Source organism: Mustela erminea, chromosome 8 (assembly GCF_009829155.1).
Source record: "Mustela erminea isolate mMusErm1 chromosome 8, mMusErm1.Pri, whole genome shotgun sequence".
Classification (NCBI taxonomy): domain Eukaryota; kingdom Metazoa; phylum Chordata; class Mammalia; order Carnivora; family Mustelidae; genus Mustela; species Mustela erminea.
Genome location: NC_045621.1, coordinates 68,467,398 through 68,484,594, shown reverse-complemented (window position 1 = coordinate 68,484,594; position 17,197 = coordinate 68,467,398). Strand labels below are relative to the sequence as shown.

General features: G+C 43.7%; 1 protein-coding gene across 7 annotated transcripts in view; it reads right to left on the bottom strand.

The window, feature by feature from the left end:
- Nucleotides 1-993: 993 nt before the first annotated feature.
- The window catches only part of RAPGEF4 (Rap guanine nucleotide exchange factor 4), a 288,137-nt gene continuing 271,933 nt past the window's right edge, over nt 994-17,197 (bottom strand). For all 7 annotated transcript variants that reach the window (XM_032355961.1, XM_032355960.1, XM_032355959.1 and 4 more), the window contains 5 exons: nt 17,096-17,146; nt 15,983-16,070; nt 15,509-15,573; nt 4,725-4,779; nt 994-1,772 (listed from right to left, as the gene is read on the bottom strand). In XM_032355961.1, the coding sequence (XP_032211852.1) occupies nt 1,645-1,772; nt 4,725-4,779; nt 15,509-15,573; nt 15,983-16,070; nt 17,096-17,146 (387 nt within the window). In that variant the 3' untranslated portion in view covers nt 994-1,644. The remainder of the gene's footprint in view (nt 1,773-4,724; nt 4,780-15,508; nt 15,574-15,982; nt 16,071-17,095; nt 17,147-17,197) is intronic.

The window sequence follows — 17,197 nt, the reverse complement described above, 5'->3', positions numbered from 1 at the left end:
AAAAGTGGAACAACCCAAGTATCTATCAACTGACAAGTGTTATATCCACATCATCAAATATTATTCAGCCATAAAATGAAATGAAGTACTGATACATGCTGGATTAACCCTGAAAATGCTATGCCAAGTGAAAGAAATCCGACATATAAGGCCACATATTATATAATTCCATTTATACAAAATGTCCACAATAGGTAAATCTACAGAGACGGGAAGCAGACAGTGGTTTCCCAAGACTGGGGGAAGAGGAGAGTGAGGTGCGTTTGCTAATGGATATGGGTTTTTTTCTCAGGAATGCGGAAAATGTTCTAGAATTAGTGATGATGGTTGAACAACCTTGTGAATATACTAAAAGCCACTGCATTTTGCTCTTTAAAAGGGTGATTTTTATAGTATCTGAATTTTATTTCAATTAAAAAAAGCTGGGACCCCCCCATACCAAAAGGTTACCCTTTCCATATTACATGAATCAAGAATAACACGACCTTTTCTTGTCAACAATTATATTTAATGAAGATACTAGCTGTTATTTACAGAAGATATACATACATACAATTCCTACACATTAAATGTAGCCTAACTGTGAAAAGAGGAAAAAAATGTACTCCAAAATTACATACTAAATAAAATAAATAAAAAGTAATCATTTGGCACAATATCTATTATATAGCAAATAAATAACTCTATACCATTGATTGAGTGAACTATTTACAATCTATTTGAAAGTGCAAAACAATTGCTGAAAATTAAGATATTTGTAATAACATTTAAGTCCAGAAAATATGTGTTTTTTTTTTAAATCAGTAATAATAATTAGCCAATAGTAAAGGTTTTTAATGCCCAGGAAAATATTTTAATTTTGAAAAATGTTTTGTGCATATTGTGCTCTTTTGAAATGTTCTTTCTTTTTTTTTATTTTAACGCTGGCAATTTTTAGAACCTTGGAGTTTCTTAGTGGAATTCTTATGTATGTAATCCTGACTTGTTAAGTTTAAAAAAGTTACATTGTAAACATAAATATTATTCTAGATATCATTCAGAAATTACAGACCAGTCCTCCCTAAATTACATAAATAGCCATAATGTTTTATAGTAGTGTGGTGGGGTTTAACTCCTTCAGAGGTAAGACTATGAAGATGCTAGAATACAGCTTATGATTTAGATTTACATGATTCTTCAACACCTTCCAACCTCATGCTCCAAATCAAGGTGTTGAGATTAAAAACTGTGAAACTAGACCACCACAAACGTAGTCACGTAAACGCTATTTGTAGCGTATCTCCCCTGCCAGTTCTCTGAGGAGAACCATCAGGGACGTGCTATGTCTCTTGACAATGGTATTCCCACCAAGCTCTTCGTGTGGGACTTAATTTATATTTCAGCAAAGAGGATGGCACAATTGGAAATAAAATAGGGTGACCACAAATTGGAGGGTCCTAAGCTAGAGTGCGAACGTTTTATGCAAGTCAAAGAATTTCTTCTCTTGTCAGGACGCTGGTAAGCCGCAGCCCTGAGATGTCTCCGGCTGCGTGTCTGCTTGTTTTGTAGAATTTTCTAGTGACAAGACAGTCAGTAGTAGCGTAAATGGCATTTTTGAAAAACTGTGGACTGGAGGCAAACCATTGTTCTGGGCACTTTAAATGTCTATGGTCGACGAGGCTCTAATCTGTGTGACATCTGTGATAAAGTTCTCTGGTTGTCAATCACATTTAATTGCCGTACATAACTCCGGACATCCTGATGGTTCTTACTAGCTTGTGCTGCATCGGGGTCTGTTGAAGGAGAAAAGAGCAAATTGGCATTGCGTAATATATGCATGTAAGACACAGCTCTGTTTCCTCCAATTACTTATTACAGTTATCGTGGATTCCAAGGTTCCATTGCAATCTTTCAACATACCATATTCACTGAAATAGATGTCCATCTCCTCTCTCTCACCCTTTCCTTCCCTGGAATCACCTATTTGATCATTTTCCTTTGTACTGCATGTTGTTAAAAAAAAAAAAATGGCACCAAATAAAAGTGAGAGCGTCACTTGATGGCTCTACATCGGTTATACATTAAAATTGCTTCCTCTTTCCGTCCCACCTGTGTCTCACACTCAGCTCTCTGCCCCCTTTGATACAGGATGAGGGCTGATGGCAAAAAGACATGGTGTTCATAAGCCCCTAGCAAAAGCGCTGAACACCCTGGTGGAACTGAAACAAGGCAGTGAGATTAGCAAGTCCCACTCTCCTCCTTACTGGAGTCTGGCATGCAGCACTCCTGCACCCACGTGTGCGTTTTGAGGCTGCGCACGCGGGCTGAAATCACAAGGTCCGCTAGACCTTCGATTCCCTGGTTCGACCTGTTCTGAAATCCCAGTTACTGTTCTATTCTCATCCACTCCCCCTCTCCCGCATGTGAGCCGGGGAGTTCGGAAGTTAACAGCTTTCTCTAAAACCAGGCTGAAAGAAGCATCAGGGGCCCAGAGCCTTCTGCAGAGAATCTACGTGAAGGAGGAAAGCCAAATCTGACGGTGGGGAACTGGAACCACGGCTCCCTTTGGAAAGGACTCCTCAGCTCCCCCAGGAGGGCACCTCCCGGAGTTGCCCCATCTTCCTACTTTTCTAGAGAAATGTGCGATCTGGATTTCTTTTCCTGGGAAATCTCTTCATTTCACAACGGTGACATTATTTCCAGACAAGAGGGGGGAAGATGCTCGGGTTAGACCCAGCACCTGTGCTCCGGGCCCCGGGCCACCTCGCCCCACAGATGCATCAGCAGCATGGGGCTGTCATCTAGAAGGACACTGGGAGTGACCGAGCTGGAGTCTAGCCTCCCCGCCAGGGTTCTTCCCCTCCTAACCCACTGCCTTCTGCAGTCCATCTGCTCTGCTTAGATCCACGCATCACTCGCAGAGACCGTTGGAATGCCATCTGCATCAGGGGTGGAGGATAGGGGTGCAGGTCTGAACACAGAAAAGCAGAGCAAAGTTACAAAGGCCCCTACTCACTCTAAGAAAAAACTCATCAGTATAATTATCACATATAAATAATACCACAGTGTTTAATTCCTCGCTTTTCCCTGGCAGTGTACTCTCCATGTACAATATACTGTAATTACATTGTACATATTCCCACAATGTTTACGCATCTATTCCTATAGCTTTATCTATAGACTGTTGACTTCAGCGCTGAGCAGCTGCTGTTTACCAGCAGTTCCTGATAACTTCAACCAACGCAGTGGGCATCTTACGGAGAGCTATGTAATTCCCCACCCCACCCCACCCCCGACTTCTCTAGGAGATGGAGGAGAATGTAGGCTGTACTTCCCAAGAGGCTTATGGAACAAAACATAGTCTACAGCAGCTCTTCTGCTCTACGAAACCACTAAGAATCTCCTCAAAGCTACAAACCCTCGCAGGCACAAAAACTTTGTGTTTAATTTCAGGACCTTCCTGGACCTCCTGAAGGGCCCTGGATTCATGGGTCTTGTTGTAAACTGACATCACCTAGATTTTCTCATACTCACTTGTATAACGGCTTGAAGACCATGTCTTTACACAGACCGTAAATTACTAGGTGAAGAGATGTGAGACACTCTAATTCTAGAATCCACACAGCGATAGTTGCTGATGTACAAGACTATTCTCACTTTGGAAGGAAGAGGAAGCATGACCACTTGAATAAGAATTTTAAAGGTCTACTTGTTCCCTGAGTTAAGATTATTCTTCCTAGGTTTTTCCTCCTTTATACATTAACAAATGAACATTTAGCAGGTCTGGCATCCTGTGTTAGCCAACCCTCACTTTGGGCCAGTCCTGGGCTAGGAAGGGTAAAGATAGCTCAGATTCGTAAGCTGAGAAACTTCTAGTCTCTTAGAACAAGGTTTACTTGATTGGCGGTGGGGGGGGGGGAGGTAAGCCCCACAGCACGTCCATCTCAAATTATCACGTTGGCTTAATAAGCCAAATGACTTCAAGTGACTCATACAATGAATTTAGCAAAGAACTTTATAGGGGCGGCCTTCTGACTCCCAGCCCAGCTGAAGGGACCCGAAGCTCCACCCCACCCCAAGTCCCAGCCCAGGAGACGGTAGCGCTGGTCTGGCAGGATGATCTGGTGCTGTGATGCAACTTAATCCCCACCAGTTCAAGATCACTGTTTATTAGTAGTAATAGTTTTATATTAAAGCACTGTATGGTACCAGTTACGGTGCCATATGTTCAGATTTAGGAGGAACATCTTAAATTCACCTGGGAATACTAGAAATATAATAGTGAATTCCTGCTATGGGGCCTTTTGCAAACAAGTTATACATATAAATGCGTTCTTGCAACATCCCAAGAGACAATAAATAATATCTTTCCCGGTTTATAAACGACAGAGCTGAGTCATCAGAAATTGATGTGAATTTCTCAACATCAAGCAGTGAGTCATAAACACAGTTGGTTTGAGGCGGGATTTGTTGGCAATGGTGTCTTAGCTGTCTCTAGCCACACCAGAAAAAGCACATTTATTCTCTTGAAGTTCATTCATAAAACAATATTCCTAGGGTTAGTTTCAGGTTTTACAACTAGAAAGTCCTTCAACGCAAGGCCCCTATCTCATGGGCATTCATGGTCCAAAGTGTCCCTGACAAGATCAGATATCGTCCAGACTTCTAGAATATCTCCATAGCCTCATTAAAAAGGACTCGATCACCCAGATCAAGATTATGGCACACAGCAGCATTTAACTTACTGAAGGCTTGGCTCCTGCAGTATCTCACTGTTCTGGCAGTATTTGCAATCATGCGCTAGAAAGAATAAAGAAAAAAAGAAGTGAAATGCAGGGAAGGTTAGCGTATAATCCATAAAAGAAAACAAGCCATTATCTATCGTGGGAATACCTGGGACCATGAAAAAAAGCCTGTTCTGAGACACTGACTATCTGGAGGCCACTGGCTGACGTAGAACCGGTTTAATGACTTGAAAGAGGGACCTACAGTCACATAAGCAAGGTGCTTCCCACAGGAAGAATCCTCACGACATAATTCTCATCCAGCTGTTCGCTTGTGCCTCTGACATAAACATCAGCCTGTTGTTTCTGAGACTTACCCCTCAGGCCTAGTTTTCACCATCCCTTCCCAAGGTCATGGTAAACTTTTGTCAGAGAATTTGTAACTATCCAAGATGGGGAAAAGGGCTAGCTTTTCCTCCTCCCAGTAAACAGGACTCTGTAATGAGGTATTAGATTCTACTGACTGAATACAATCAGACTATCCTACCTACACATTTGGGTAAACACTGTGCATCACCGACCCTTCTAATCTGCCAGCAGGAAGTGTGTGCTTTTTTTTTTTTTTTTAAGATTTTATTTATTTATTTGGAAGACAGAGATCACAAGTAGGCAGAGGCAGGCAGGGTGGGGGGAAGCAGGCTCCCTACTGAGCAGAGAGCCCGATGTGGGGCTCGGTCCCAGGACCCTGGGATCATGACCTCAGCTGAAGGCAGGGGCTTAACCCACTGAGCCACCCAGGCACCCCGGAAATGTATGTGCTTTAATGTTAATCTTCATTATTTGATTTCCTCCCTCCTTCCTTCCTTTTTTTTTTTTTTTCCCTTTCTGACTGTCACACTTCCTCATGCCCGTTTTAGAAAATGAGAAAATGCAGAAAACATTAAGAGCAAAGTAAAAATCACTTAGGATATCACCTCATTTACATTTTGGTACATTTCTTTCTAATGCTTTATTTATTTATTTTAAAAAAGATTTTATTTATTTATTTGACAGACAGAGTTCACAAGTAGGCAGAGAGGCAGGCAGAGAGAGAGGAGGAAGCAGGCTCCCTGTCAAGCAGAGATCCCAATTCAGGGCTCCATCCCAGGACCCTGAGATCATGACCTGAGCCGAAGGCATAGGCTTTAACCCACTGAGCCACCCAGGCGCCCCTCTTTCTAATGTTTTAAAATAAATATGTAAAAGCATCTTTTTCAGAAAACTGAAGTCGTAGTGTACATACATCTTTCTGTTTTGATAGAAATTTTGGCATTGTGACTGTTTTCCATGCCACGTGCATTTTCAAACATTAAAAAAATGAGTTGGTATTCGATCTTATGAGCAGATCATAATTTAGGTAACATTTTTAAATTTTGTCACTAAGTGATCCTCTTAGTTTCTTGATGTTTTGGTTGCCATAAAGACTTATAAGCGAATTTTTTTACACTACACTCAACTTAGTTTAAGACAAAAGGAAAAAGGAGGAAAAAATAGGAAAGGCAGATACATGAGGAAAAACATCGGTGAGACCCACGCACCATTTCTCAGCTAGGATGTACATTTCTCGCTCGGGATATTTTAACGGCAGCTGGGCCCCCCAGGCTCTGTGTATTGTCTCAGGACCCCTTTGCTGTTCAGACTCTAAAGGGGGTCCAGCAGAGATAGTAGATTAATTCTAACACCAGCAGAAAATTGATAAGGCTCCAGCCAGGAAAAGAGATTTTCTTATCTCTGAGTGGCTATGTAATTCCAGTCTTTGCTTTTGTCTCTCATGGGCCCTTAGCTTGCCAAAGTATAGAAAATGACTTCGAGAAAGCTTCTCTACGGGTAAAAACAAACAAACAAGCAAAAAACCCCAGCTTGCTTGGCAGGAAAAGAAATTCACAGAAGAGTGGAAGCTTCTGAAGGACGTACATGTGAACACTTAGCATTCTAAGTGTTCTGCTGAACCCAACTGCTCTGAGGACTCTGGGAACATTGGGTGCCACATGTCTGCACTGGATCATTTCTCACACACAAAGAGGCAGTTGGAAAAGTTGGAATTTCGTTTTCATAAAGGGCCCTAGAAACCAGCGTGTCCGTTGATCAGCACCAGAAATACAAATACCTCTAAGAAAATGTAACATACAATGTATAATTAGCCTCTGATATATGGAGCCCTGAAATAAACAGGAATCATGATAATTTCCCTGCTAATTTACTTTAAGTTGTTTTTTCACTTCTCTCGGCTTTGCATCCGAAGGGCACAAGTATATTCTGCGTAGAATTATTGTAATTCTTCAGATATTGAATGGAGTGTAATTACCGAAAACCCCGGGAAAGGCTGCCAGTGTGCCCCTCTGAAGAATAATAAAACAATTAGCAGGGGTCAGAAACCTCTTCCTATACCATTTTGCAGGGAGTAATTGTTCTGCTTTTTAGTTTTGAAAGCTAAAACATTTCATTCTGACTTTGGTTTTAGACTACTCTTTACAGCTATACTCTGAGGCTTCATCTTTTTTAGCTCATTATGCGGTTTAAAATGTGAGAACAATTGTTTAAATCAGTAATTTCCAGCTCTGGAGTTCATTCTACCTTTCTAAATCTTTGATTAATTTTAACAATGGTTTTAATTTTGACGTTTCCTTTTTAATTGTCCTCAAAGGTAACTTCAGTTTAAGTTTGAAATCCAAATCTGGCTTTTGCAATGAGGCCCGTGGTTTTCTTTTGTGAGGTCTGCATGGTCACGCTGCCCCCCGTAAACCCTGGCAATGGTGCAATAAGCGTGCGTGAACCCCGCTGGCATCCCAGGGGACGCACACCTGCAGAAGGCTTTTGCAAGGCTGGAGAAGGGTTAGCTGGACACTAACTCCACCCACTTTTGCACCCATGGACACCTGCAGTAAGCTGCTAATCACTGCACCTACAAGCAGCCCCCACCACCCCCCATGACAGAGGCTTCAGAGGTTCCCTTCTTCAGGTGTCTGCAAGGTACACAATCCCTTTCAGAGCCTGCCTAGCAACACCAGCTTCCGGCTGTTTGGACCCATCCACAGAGAGGGACTCATTCCTGCCAGGACAGCCACCTTCATTTTTATACATCTCTTGACTATTAGAAATTTCTTTATCATTCTGAGTCAAAGCTGGTCTCCCTTTGCTTTTCACCCACTGATCCTAGTTGTGAGCTCTGGAGCCACAACAAGCACATTTAGTTCCTCCTGTTCTTTTTGTTTTGTTTTGTTTTTTAAAGAAGCAGACTCCCCACTGAGCTGCGAGCCTTATGTGGGACTGCCAGGACCCTGGGATCATGACCTGAGCTCAAGGCAGAAGCTTAACCACCTGAGCCACCAGGCGCCCCATTTAGTTCTTCCTTATTAGGACAGTTCTTCAAACACTTAAAGACAGCCGTTGTGGACATCTCCTCACCCCTCTGCCCCCAGGTCTATTCTGGTTTGGTCTAAACATTCCCAGTTTCTTTAACAATTTTCAGTTTAACAATTTGACAGTTGTGGGTCTCTTTAGGGCAGCCTCTAGCATCGTGCCCTAGATTAAGCAAAGCAGATAGCCGAAGAATGATTATCTTCCTTCCCTGGTCTGAATGAGGCTATATATCTGAGCCCACAATGTAAAAAAAGTCACATTGCTGGCATTGTCGAACTACTAGCGAATTAAACCTCGAGCCTGTTTCATGAGCTGCTGTTTGGACCCAGCTTCCCTCTCTGTTGCCGTGCACTTGCTTTCTTGGACCACAGTGGAGGATTCTGCATTTATCTAGTTAAGAGTCTTTCAGTCCTTCAGGGACTTAAGCCTTACATGTTGTTTTTGACGGCGGACAGCCACGTATTTGCCCGTGTTCTCAGTTAAGGTTGGCAGAAACGAAGTTTAAAGAGACACAGGCTTTGTTATCCAACGGCTGCAGCAGGGATGAAGCCAAAGATTACACCCTAGGTTTCACGATCGTGCCTGAGCCGGTTGGCCTGCCTGGAGCAGGCCAGTCAGCTTTGCAGTGGGGCCGGGCCAGTGAGAAAATACTCGATTACTCCAAGGCAAAGCTTCTCATCTTTTTTCCCCATCTCAGCAAACCTGAGGTTTATGACACACGCCCTTTAGCAACAGGCTTATGAGAACAGCAGTTTGTAAGCTAGGGGCCAAGCAAGGAGAATTCACTCCTTTTATTTAGAAGGTGCTCTGAGCCAGTGTAGGGGGGGCAGTGTGAACCCCACTCTCCACACCGGACAGGACTTCCATGGGCTCCCCCCACCCCCTGCTGGGAATCACCACCTTAGATTCTGCTCTGCCAATGGCCAGCTTGGGCCCTCTCACCAAGAAAGCAGTCCGCAGTCAGAACCATGGAAAAGGTTTTAAATTGCACACAGCCACCGTTTTTCCAGAGACCCAGTCTCAGTCTAGGTCTTTGGGGTTTATTTGCACAAATTAATATGTTCACGCAGTTCTTCACCCATGAGGCTGGGAGACAGGCCCAAACGAAGGCTGACACCTCTCCCTCTGGATGTGAACTCGCAGAGGGAAGCTCAGGAAGGAAAAGCAGGTGGCAAGTGTAGGGCTCTGTACCTATCCTCGTGTGTTTATTTTGTTAACTGAAAACAGAGCAAGTCGGAAGGAAATGTCCTTCTTGGGGGTCAGGCTTACAGGCAAAGAGGCTGTCCAAGGAAGGGGCTGTCTGCCATCCAGCCTGGCATAGACAAGAGGCCTTGAGGCTATGGTCCCAAGCACAAATTTCCCTCCAGCTCCTTAAGTTATTCCCCTTGAACCCGATGAAGTGTCGGAGGGGCTTCATCTCAGGCTGGGCCGTTGGGACTGGGCCTCCCTTTTTACCTCTCAGGCGGCTTCCAGCCTGCAGGAGTGAGCTGGCCAACTTACACCTTCACGCCTGTCCAGATAAGCCGAGAGCCCGGCAGGACTTTACAGCTGTCTCCAGCTTCTCTGGCCACCTCTGTCCAGACCCTTAGCTCTCCTATCCCTGAAGAGGAGCAGACTTTCATGTCTCTTTTCAAGTTCAGACCAGCAGGCCCTGCAGGCAATGCCATCTTGCCCTGTTATACTTTCTTGACCTCCCTCCCACACAGAGACAGCTTCCAGAACAGCCTCCCTCTTCTGAGGCCAGGCTGCCTCTCTGCTCTGAGGCCTTTGAGAAGCCGCTCCTGGACTTCAGGCCTCTTCTAAATGCCTACCCTGAGCAGATTCTGTCTTTCCTTCTCTTCCCCTTAGAGCTTTGCCAACCGTGTTCTTCCTGTTTCCCACACTGCCTCTTCTTTTCTTATTTCTGTCCCTACTGATTTGACTCTGTCCCCATCTGTGTGTTATCAAATAAAGAATCTCCATCAGTTATTCCTTGCCGAGCATGTGTAAAACCACACTTACATCACCTGGTTATTTTACTCAGATCCTCATATATTTTGGACAGGAGTTTTTTTCCCACAAGATCTAGAAATGTATATAGTTCTCACATACAAAGATCATGTCCACGAGAGAAATTAAGTGCACAGTAAGGACCAGAAGTAGAAGACAAAAAGGCCCAGGAGCTCAGCCAGCCTCTGTGGTGTACAGAGGAAGAGCCCTGAGCCCCATCCCCTGGCTACAGATCTTTCTATCCAAGAGGTATGCGACATACAGACACACACATGAAATGTACATGATGCTCGTGATACATTGTACATTTCCCAGCCACAGGACCTCGTGGCTCAGGGGCCTGTCCAGGCATATGCAGAGTATTGCACATGCATCTCTGCATTCAGGAAAGGATGGTGAAGACTGGACACAGCACCACAGAGAGCAGGGGAGAAGAAGAATGTCCACGCTGGAACAGAAGGCTAAGGGAGTCATCTTGCAGAAACTGTCAATAATGAAAAATGCCTGGGACATTCTGCTTAATCAAATTTTCTAATAAAATAGAAAACATTTCTGGATAAAATCTTTGTTCTACAAAGTGCTTTTTTTTTTTTTTTTTAAAGAATTTAATGTATTTATTTGAGAGGGAGAGAGAGAGAGTGAGCAAGAGTGTAAGAGTAGGGGGAAGGAGAAACAGCTCCTCACTGAGCAGGGAGCCTGATGCAAAACTCAATCCCAGGACCTTGGGATCATGACCTGAGGTGTAGGCAGATGCTTAACCAGCTGCACCACCCAGGTGACCCTATATAAAATCCTTTAAAAATGTTTCAGAAGAAAACAAATGCTTCAGTGTATTGTCCTATCTCACTAGGTCCAACACTGAAATAGGATGGGGTTATTCTTTTATTCAACAAGTACTTCTTGCATGTTTACAACGTGCCAGACACCTTTTTAAGAGCTGGAGAAATATCAGTGAACAAAACAGATAAATACCTGGTCCAGGACACTTACATTCTAGTGGGGAAGACAGACAATGGAGAGGCAAGTGAAGGTTGTCTCAGATTATGAAACCAGCTGCCAGGGCAAGGTTATCTGTCTGAGAATGCTGGGTGTGGGAGAGAGAAGAATGTTTGAAGGGCGGTCAGGAAAGACCACTCGGGGGAGGGGACACATGAGCAGAGACCTGAGTGATGAGAAAGAGTCTGACAGGTGAAGACTAGCAGGGAGACAGTTTCAGGCAAAGGTAACAGCTAGTGCAAAGGCCCTGAGGCAGGGAAAAAAAAAAGAAAGAAGGTTGGTCTTGCCAACTTGGACTGAGTACAGAGGAGATGAAGAGTGAGGTGAGGCTGTATGGTGCTCAGAGTAACAAGTCTGGATTTGATTGTATTATGTTATTGTATTTAACATGGTTTTGTTTTCCTCCTGATATAGCTGTATGAAGTTACCTCTCCTGGCATTTTGCTTTTGGATATCTCTTTTATTACTATTGTGAACTAGTTCTTAGATCTTTTTTTTTCTTTTAATATTTCATGTCTTTATGCTTTTACCTTCTTAACTATATATAATCTCCAAAAGGCCAAGGATTATTTATTGGATTTCTTTATATTTCCTGGTGAAATCCTTTGCCTGAACAGTCAACACAGATTGCTTTGCTATGAAACATATCTTTTGGAAAATCGCATTTAGCCCAGTTTGTGAGGTCTAGATAAAGAAATAAACTTTCAAGGTCCTCTTATAGATTTCTATTGTGTGAAAAGTTCTGAGAATTGGATGTATTTGAACATTTCAGTTGTTACTTGGAGATTCTTTTTTCCATAGCTTGATATAAGCCTAGTGCTTTCTCCACGGATCTTGTAATAATATTATTGGTGATAGAAAACATATCGTTGCTAATTATGTAATGCCATAATTAGTGACACAGAAATAAAAGAATTCAAAGCATTTCTCTTTCCTCAATGAATTAGCTTCTGCTAATGTTTCCAGGAGTGTAGAAGCTTTGCCCCATGCTTCTCATTCCAAATAAAATGACTATCTTAAAATAATGTTCATAAATAAATACACCTAAATATGGGTATGTCTGAAATAGAACCAACCTCCTAATACAGTAGCAAGCGTGGCTATCAGCATGCTTTATGCAGCCTGGGATAGTGGCAGCCAGCCAGCATATTATCCTCTAATCCATTGCTAGTCTACCTCCTAAATGTTATAAATATTCATGTATGCCATAGAAAGCTACAAAGGGCTTTATTCAAACATTTTTTTGAATACTCCTTTATGTTTCCCCCAAATGAAAGAATGTCTGCTTTTTTTTTTTCTTTGCATAAGGATCAGAGTGTGAATTCTCTTTTGTTCGTACTCATAAATCCTGAAAACCAATATGCAACAAATTCTCTAATCCTCATTTCATACCTCAAGGGTAAAAAGGTTCAAAATAAAAATCCTTAGGGCTGGCACAGTAGTTCGCTGTGTCTGTGCAATGCTGCCACCAAGAACAGGCATCTGTGTTCCTGGCTACCCTGGTGACTTCTGCCCCTGGCAGGGTCTCCCTCCAGGGAGACCGCCTCCCAGCCCCATAAAGGCTGCCAGCTCTGCTCACCACCTTGGCCTTGCAATGAATGATTGGGAAATGGCATGGACACCAACCTGAAAAGAGAGATGTCTCCTTCCTCAAGACACATGGGGACAACAGCGGCCACTAGTGGGAGTTATAAGTGGCAGTGGTGGCATTCTGGGGGCAGAGGGTGGGTTTGTTTACGGGGAGAGAAGGTTGGAAAGCTGAAAAGTGCCAGGTTGGTCAAAGCCAGGTTTAAAAAAACATAATTAAATCGTTTTGAAATTCCATGTCATTTTCCAGTAACATCAAACTAACAAAAGGCAACTGTAAAATTAAACTTTCTCATGGTGTGACTTACCAAATGAAATAAAGTTTATAGCTGCTAGAGTGGAACACTAACAGTTCTCTTTCGGTATATCCTTTTACCCTTCTCTTTCACAGTAGCGGAACCCCCTAATTTTTAGTGGGTACATGGATACCCCAAATCAGGGCCGCATATTCCAACTTTCCTTTCATGTGACTAAGAAAGTTTCCAGCCAGCCAAAAGTGAACCAAATGGTGAGTGCCACTCCGGGTCACGTCCTTACAGGGAAAGGCGTGTCTTCACCTTCTCTGTCTCCCCTTCCCTCCACCTGACATGGCCTGGTGGTGGTCTGCCATCTTGGACAGTGTGGATGGAGAAATGGCAAGAGAGGAGAAGCCTGGAACCTTGACCCCTTCGTGAGACACCCCACTTGCTCAGACAGTCACAAGAGAAAGAAACACACTTCACTTGTGTCAGTCTGTTAATTCAGGTTCCTGCTATCACAGCCCAACTGCTAGCTCGGGGGTTCAGGTGCTTTTTTTTTTTTTTTTTTTTTTAAAGATTTTATTTATTTAACAGATCATAAGCAGGCAGAGAGGCAAGCAGAGAGAGAGGAGGAAGCAGGCTCCCTGCTGAGCAGAGACCCTGATGCAGGGCTCCATCCCAGGACCCTGGGATCATGACCTGAGCTGAAGGCAGAGGCTTTAACCCACTGAGCCACTCAGGCACCCCCGGTTCAGGTGCTTTTAAGTAAGTTAAAGTAGAGTATCTCTGAGAGATGGGTGTGAGGAGCCGGGTCTCTCCTCCCGGCAAGGCGTGTAAGAGCCCACTGCTGTGGACATGGAGAGGAGAAATGGGAGAGGGGAACTCTCAACAGCCATCAGATAATACTCTTCCTTTGAAGGTTATGGAGGCGACACCAAGATCTAAGAGCCTAGAAGAAACAACTTTCATTCTCCTTGACAGGTATTTTTGCTATTCTTGTTTGTCCTGTTCTGTTCACTTTAATGATCAAAAGAAGCTCAGTCAACTCTTTAAGAAACCCTGCCTTCTACGCCTCTGTGCACACGTATATTTTATAGTCAAATAGTTGCCTTAGCTATCCCTTCGTCTGCATTTCTGTATACGTGATCTGGAAGGTTCTTTACCTATTCGCTAAATCTTTCATTTCTGGAAAACAGATTTTGAGACATCAGGGAAATATGTTTAATTCTCCATACTAATAAGTGAGCAAAGAATATTTTTTTACTTTGATCAAAGATTTATTAAACTGACAGTATTAGAGATGCTCATACTCTGCCTTTGGATGGGAACACTGCTGAGGAAATACTTGCCCTCTAGCACAGGGCGTCTTTGAGGAGTGTGGACTCTTTTGCTCTTTCCTAACAAGCTTAAGGCATGGAAATTCAATTCCCTGACAATTGTTGGACTTCTTCACCAGGCTGCGCTTGCATTAAGCTCGTTCCCAAAGCTGGATGGTATGATCCTTACAGATCACTGCCGGAGGTTTCCAGCTCTCCTGGAGCGAGTATACCAGCTGAATTTCAAGAAACCAGAAGAACCTTTTTCTGAGGAGACTTCTGTAGCACTATATACGGCTTAAAGGAATCTGGACCCATCAACAATCTCCAGACACAGAAGGAGCAGGCAGGACCCCTATCTACTCTTGGGTAAACGGACCCACAGAGAAGTTAAGAGATCGCTACAAAGGAACGAAGCTGAGAACTGAGCCTCCTGTCTCCCTAACTCTCCAGGCTTGAGCTTTTCCTGCAGAGCCCATACTCCCCACTGCAAAGTGTAACCCTGGGCAGATGCTTACCGACGCAGAGATCACACTGTAACACCCCAGCCATCCAGGCCGCAGCCAGAGGATTTAGAAGACAATGGAGCATTCCATGAACATGCACTATGTAGCTAAAGATAGGTTTTGGCATGACCTGCTTTATTGCCTCACAGAAGATAAGAAAACGAATGGCAAGGCAACTCTTGCCAGATGACGGCTTTTTCTGGCTGAGCGGAGCTGCAAACTACCGAAGATACACGCCAGTTCCACATCTGTGTTGTTGTTTTTCTTTTTCTTTTTCAAAAAGTGGTCTTTGTTATGAAGACTCTCAAGTTCCTTCTCTGAACTTGGGCAAATTTTATTTATTTATACATTTCAATGACTACTACTTAAGAAGGATCTGCTGTGGCGTTGCCTTTTACCTACGTGCTCAGCAGATAACTCAAAGGCATCCTGGGGAAGTCTAGCTCTAGGAATCTTACAACAAAATAGCAACATAGAAGTCACTCTGGAACATTCGTACATTTTAGCAACAGGCAGCCCAGGACCAAGCACGCGGCACAGAAGCTAGTGGCTGCTGGGAGCTGCAGCACAAACGCCATTCAGTTTGACAAAAGAGAATCGACAGACTAAAATAGGCAGCCAATTGGAACCAAATCTTTCAAAGCTCCTTTATGTGTAACTACCTTTTTAACACGGCAGCGTATATGGAAATTATTTCCTTCATTAGGGCAAATCCAGATTGATTAAAAAAAATAAATAAAACATTGCAGATAAGGTTATAATACCGTACGTACCATTTTTTCAAAGTTTACTAGATTGTCAATGAACGTCTTGTTCCCCTCATGAGTAAATGTCATATCTGCACAAAAATAAAAGTCACATTCTAATCACTAACAGAAATATGTCATACCAAGAAACCACAATAGCACCATTAGATTATGCTGGAAGATTTGCATAACACTGCAGTTGGAAAAAGCTGATAATCGTTCCTTTTATGTTGGGTGTTTAACTTTTGAAAGCACTTTACCTGAGATTAGTAAAATTTCCAAACTAACCCATGGTTTCACTATCAAGTGTTTCCAAATCTTAGATCCCTGCTCCTCCAATAATCTTCGCAAGCCTTTCCAAAAAGTCAAGGGGCAGAGGAGGTGAGGAAGGGGGAAGGATGGGACCATTCTTTCCGAAGAGCTCGGTCTGATCCGGTTCTTGCCCATGTTCTTCCCCATGTACCCCTCCCTGGTTTGACCTGTGTGTTCCCTTAGAATTACCTTTAATGAGCAAAGGCATGAAGGGGATGAGAGGCGGCTCCAGCTTAGCTACAGTCAGCCTGTAGGCCCTGTGGTTTCTAGAAGGATCCTTAGGAGAAACAGAGAGATGCTGGTTAATGACTAATGACACATATGCCAGCCCCTCTACCTTCTAACACACCTAGACTTGTTTTGCCCCAAGCAGATAGTTTTCAACGAAGCTGTAGCTATAGATGTAGTTAAATTGATTTTTGTTTTAAAACAATTTCCCTTCTGACATGAAAATTATTTGCTTTTTTGCCTGAGAGGGAGATTTGCCTGCAGGGATTGAGGGAAGAGTCCCTTTGTGAGCAAACACAACCTATGTAAAATAACACCCCCTCCACCAAATCCCCCTCCAGAAGCATGCCTCCATCCTGGAACACCCCCCACCCCTACCAAAGCACCACCTCCTTCCTGGGAGCCCCCCACTCCTGAAGCATAGCCTCCTTCCTGGGACCCACCTACTCTCACCAAAGCACCGCCTCCTTCCTGGAACCGCCCCCCCCAACAAGCACTGCCTCCAGCTTAGGACCCCCCCCAAGAACTGCCTCCTTTCTGGGAACCCCTCTCTGGAAGCACCGCCTCCTTCCTGGGACCCTTCCTGGGACACCCCCCTCCCCCCCCCCGCCCCCAGCACTGCCTCCTTCCTTCATGGACTTCTCTGGGTTCTTTCCCTGCCAGCCCCCTGTTCCCTCCCTGAAACCATCCCTTCACTCCTACCAGCTCCCACTCACTCCTTTTCTGTCTGCAAACACCTCCCAGCCAATGGGGAACAATAATTTTGGCAAGGCAAGGAAAATGCAGCTTCCAACTCAGAGCCCACCTTTTCTAGGTGGAAAGGATCCTATTATACTGCTTTTCTTAGTTACACAAATTGACCTTATGTGGGACATAAGTCCTCTTTAAGCTGACTCCTGCGGGTACCATTCATTAGTCAGACATGCTTGTTTTAGCAGCACTAAAACGGGATCATAAACTTCTTAAAGTCATACAAGGACAGGTAAAATTTCTGAAATGAGAACTTCAATTCACCTAATCAGAAATTGGATTAACGTAGACAGTGAACAGAATCAAGGAGCCACTGTCACTTACCATTAAACTTTCAAACTCCGCATAGAACTTCTTGAACTTGCTTGGCAGTTTCTGTTAATGACACGAAAATGCCACACTCATATGTCAGATTCGATATCTAGA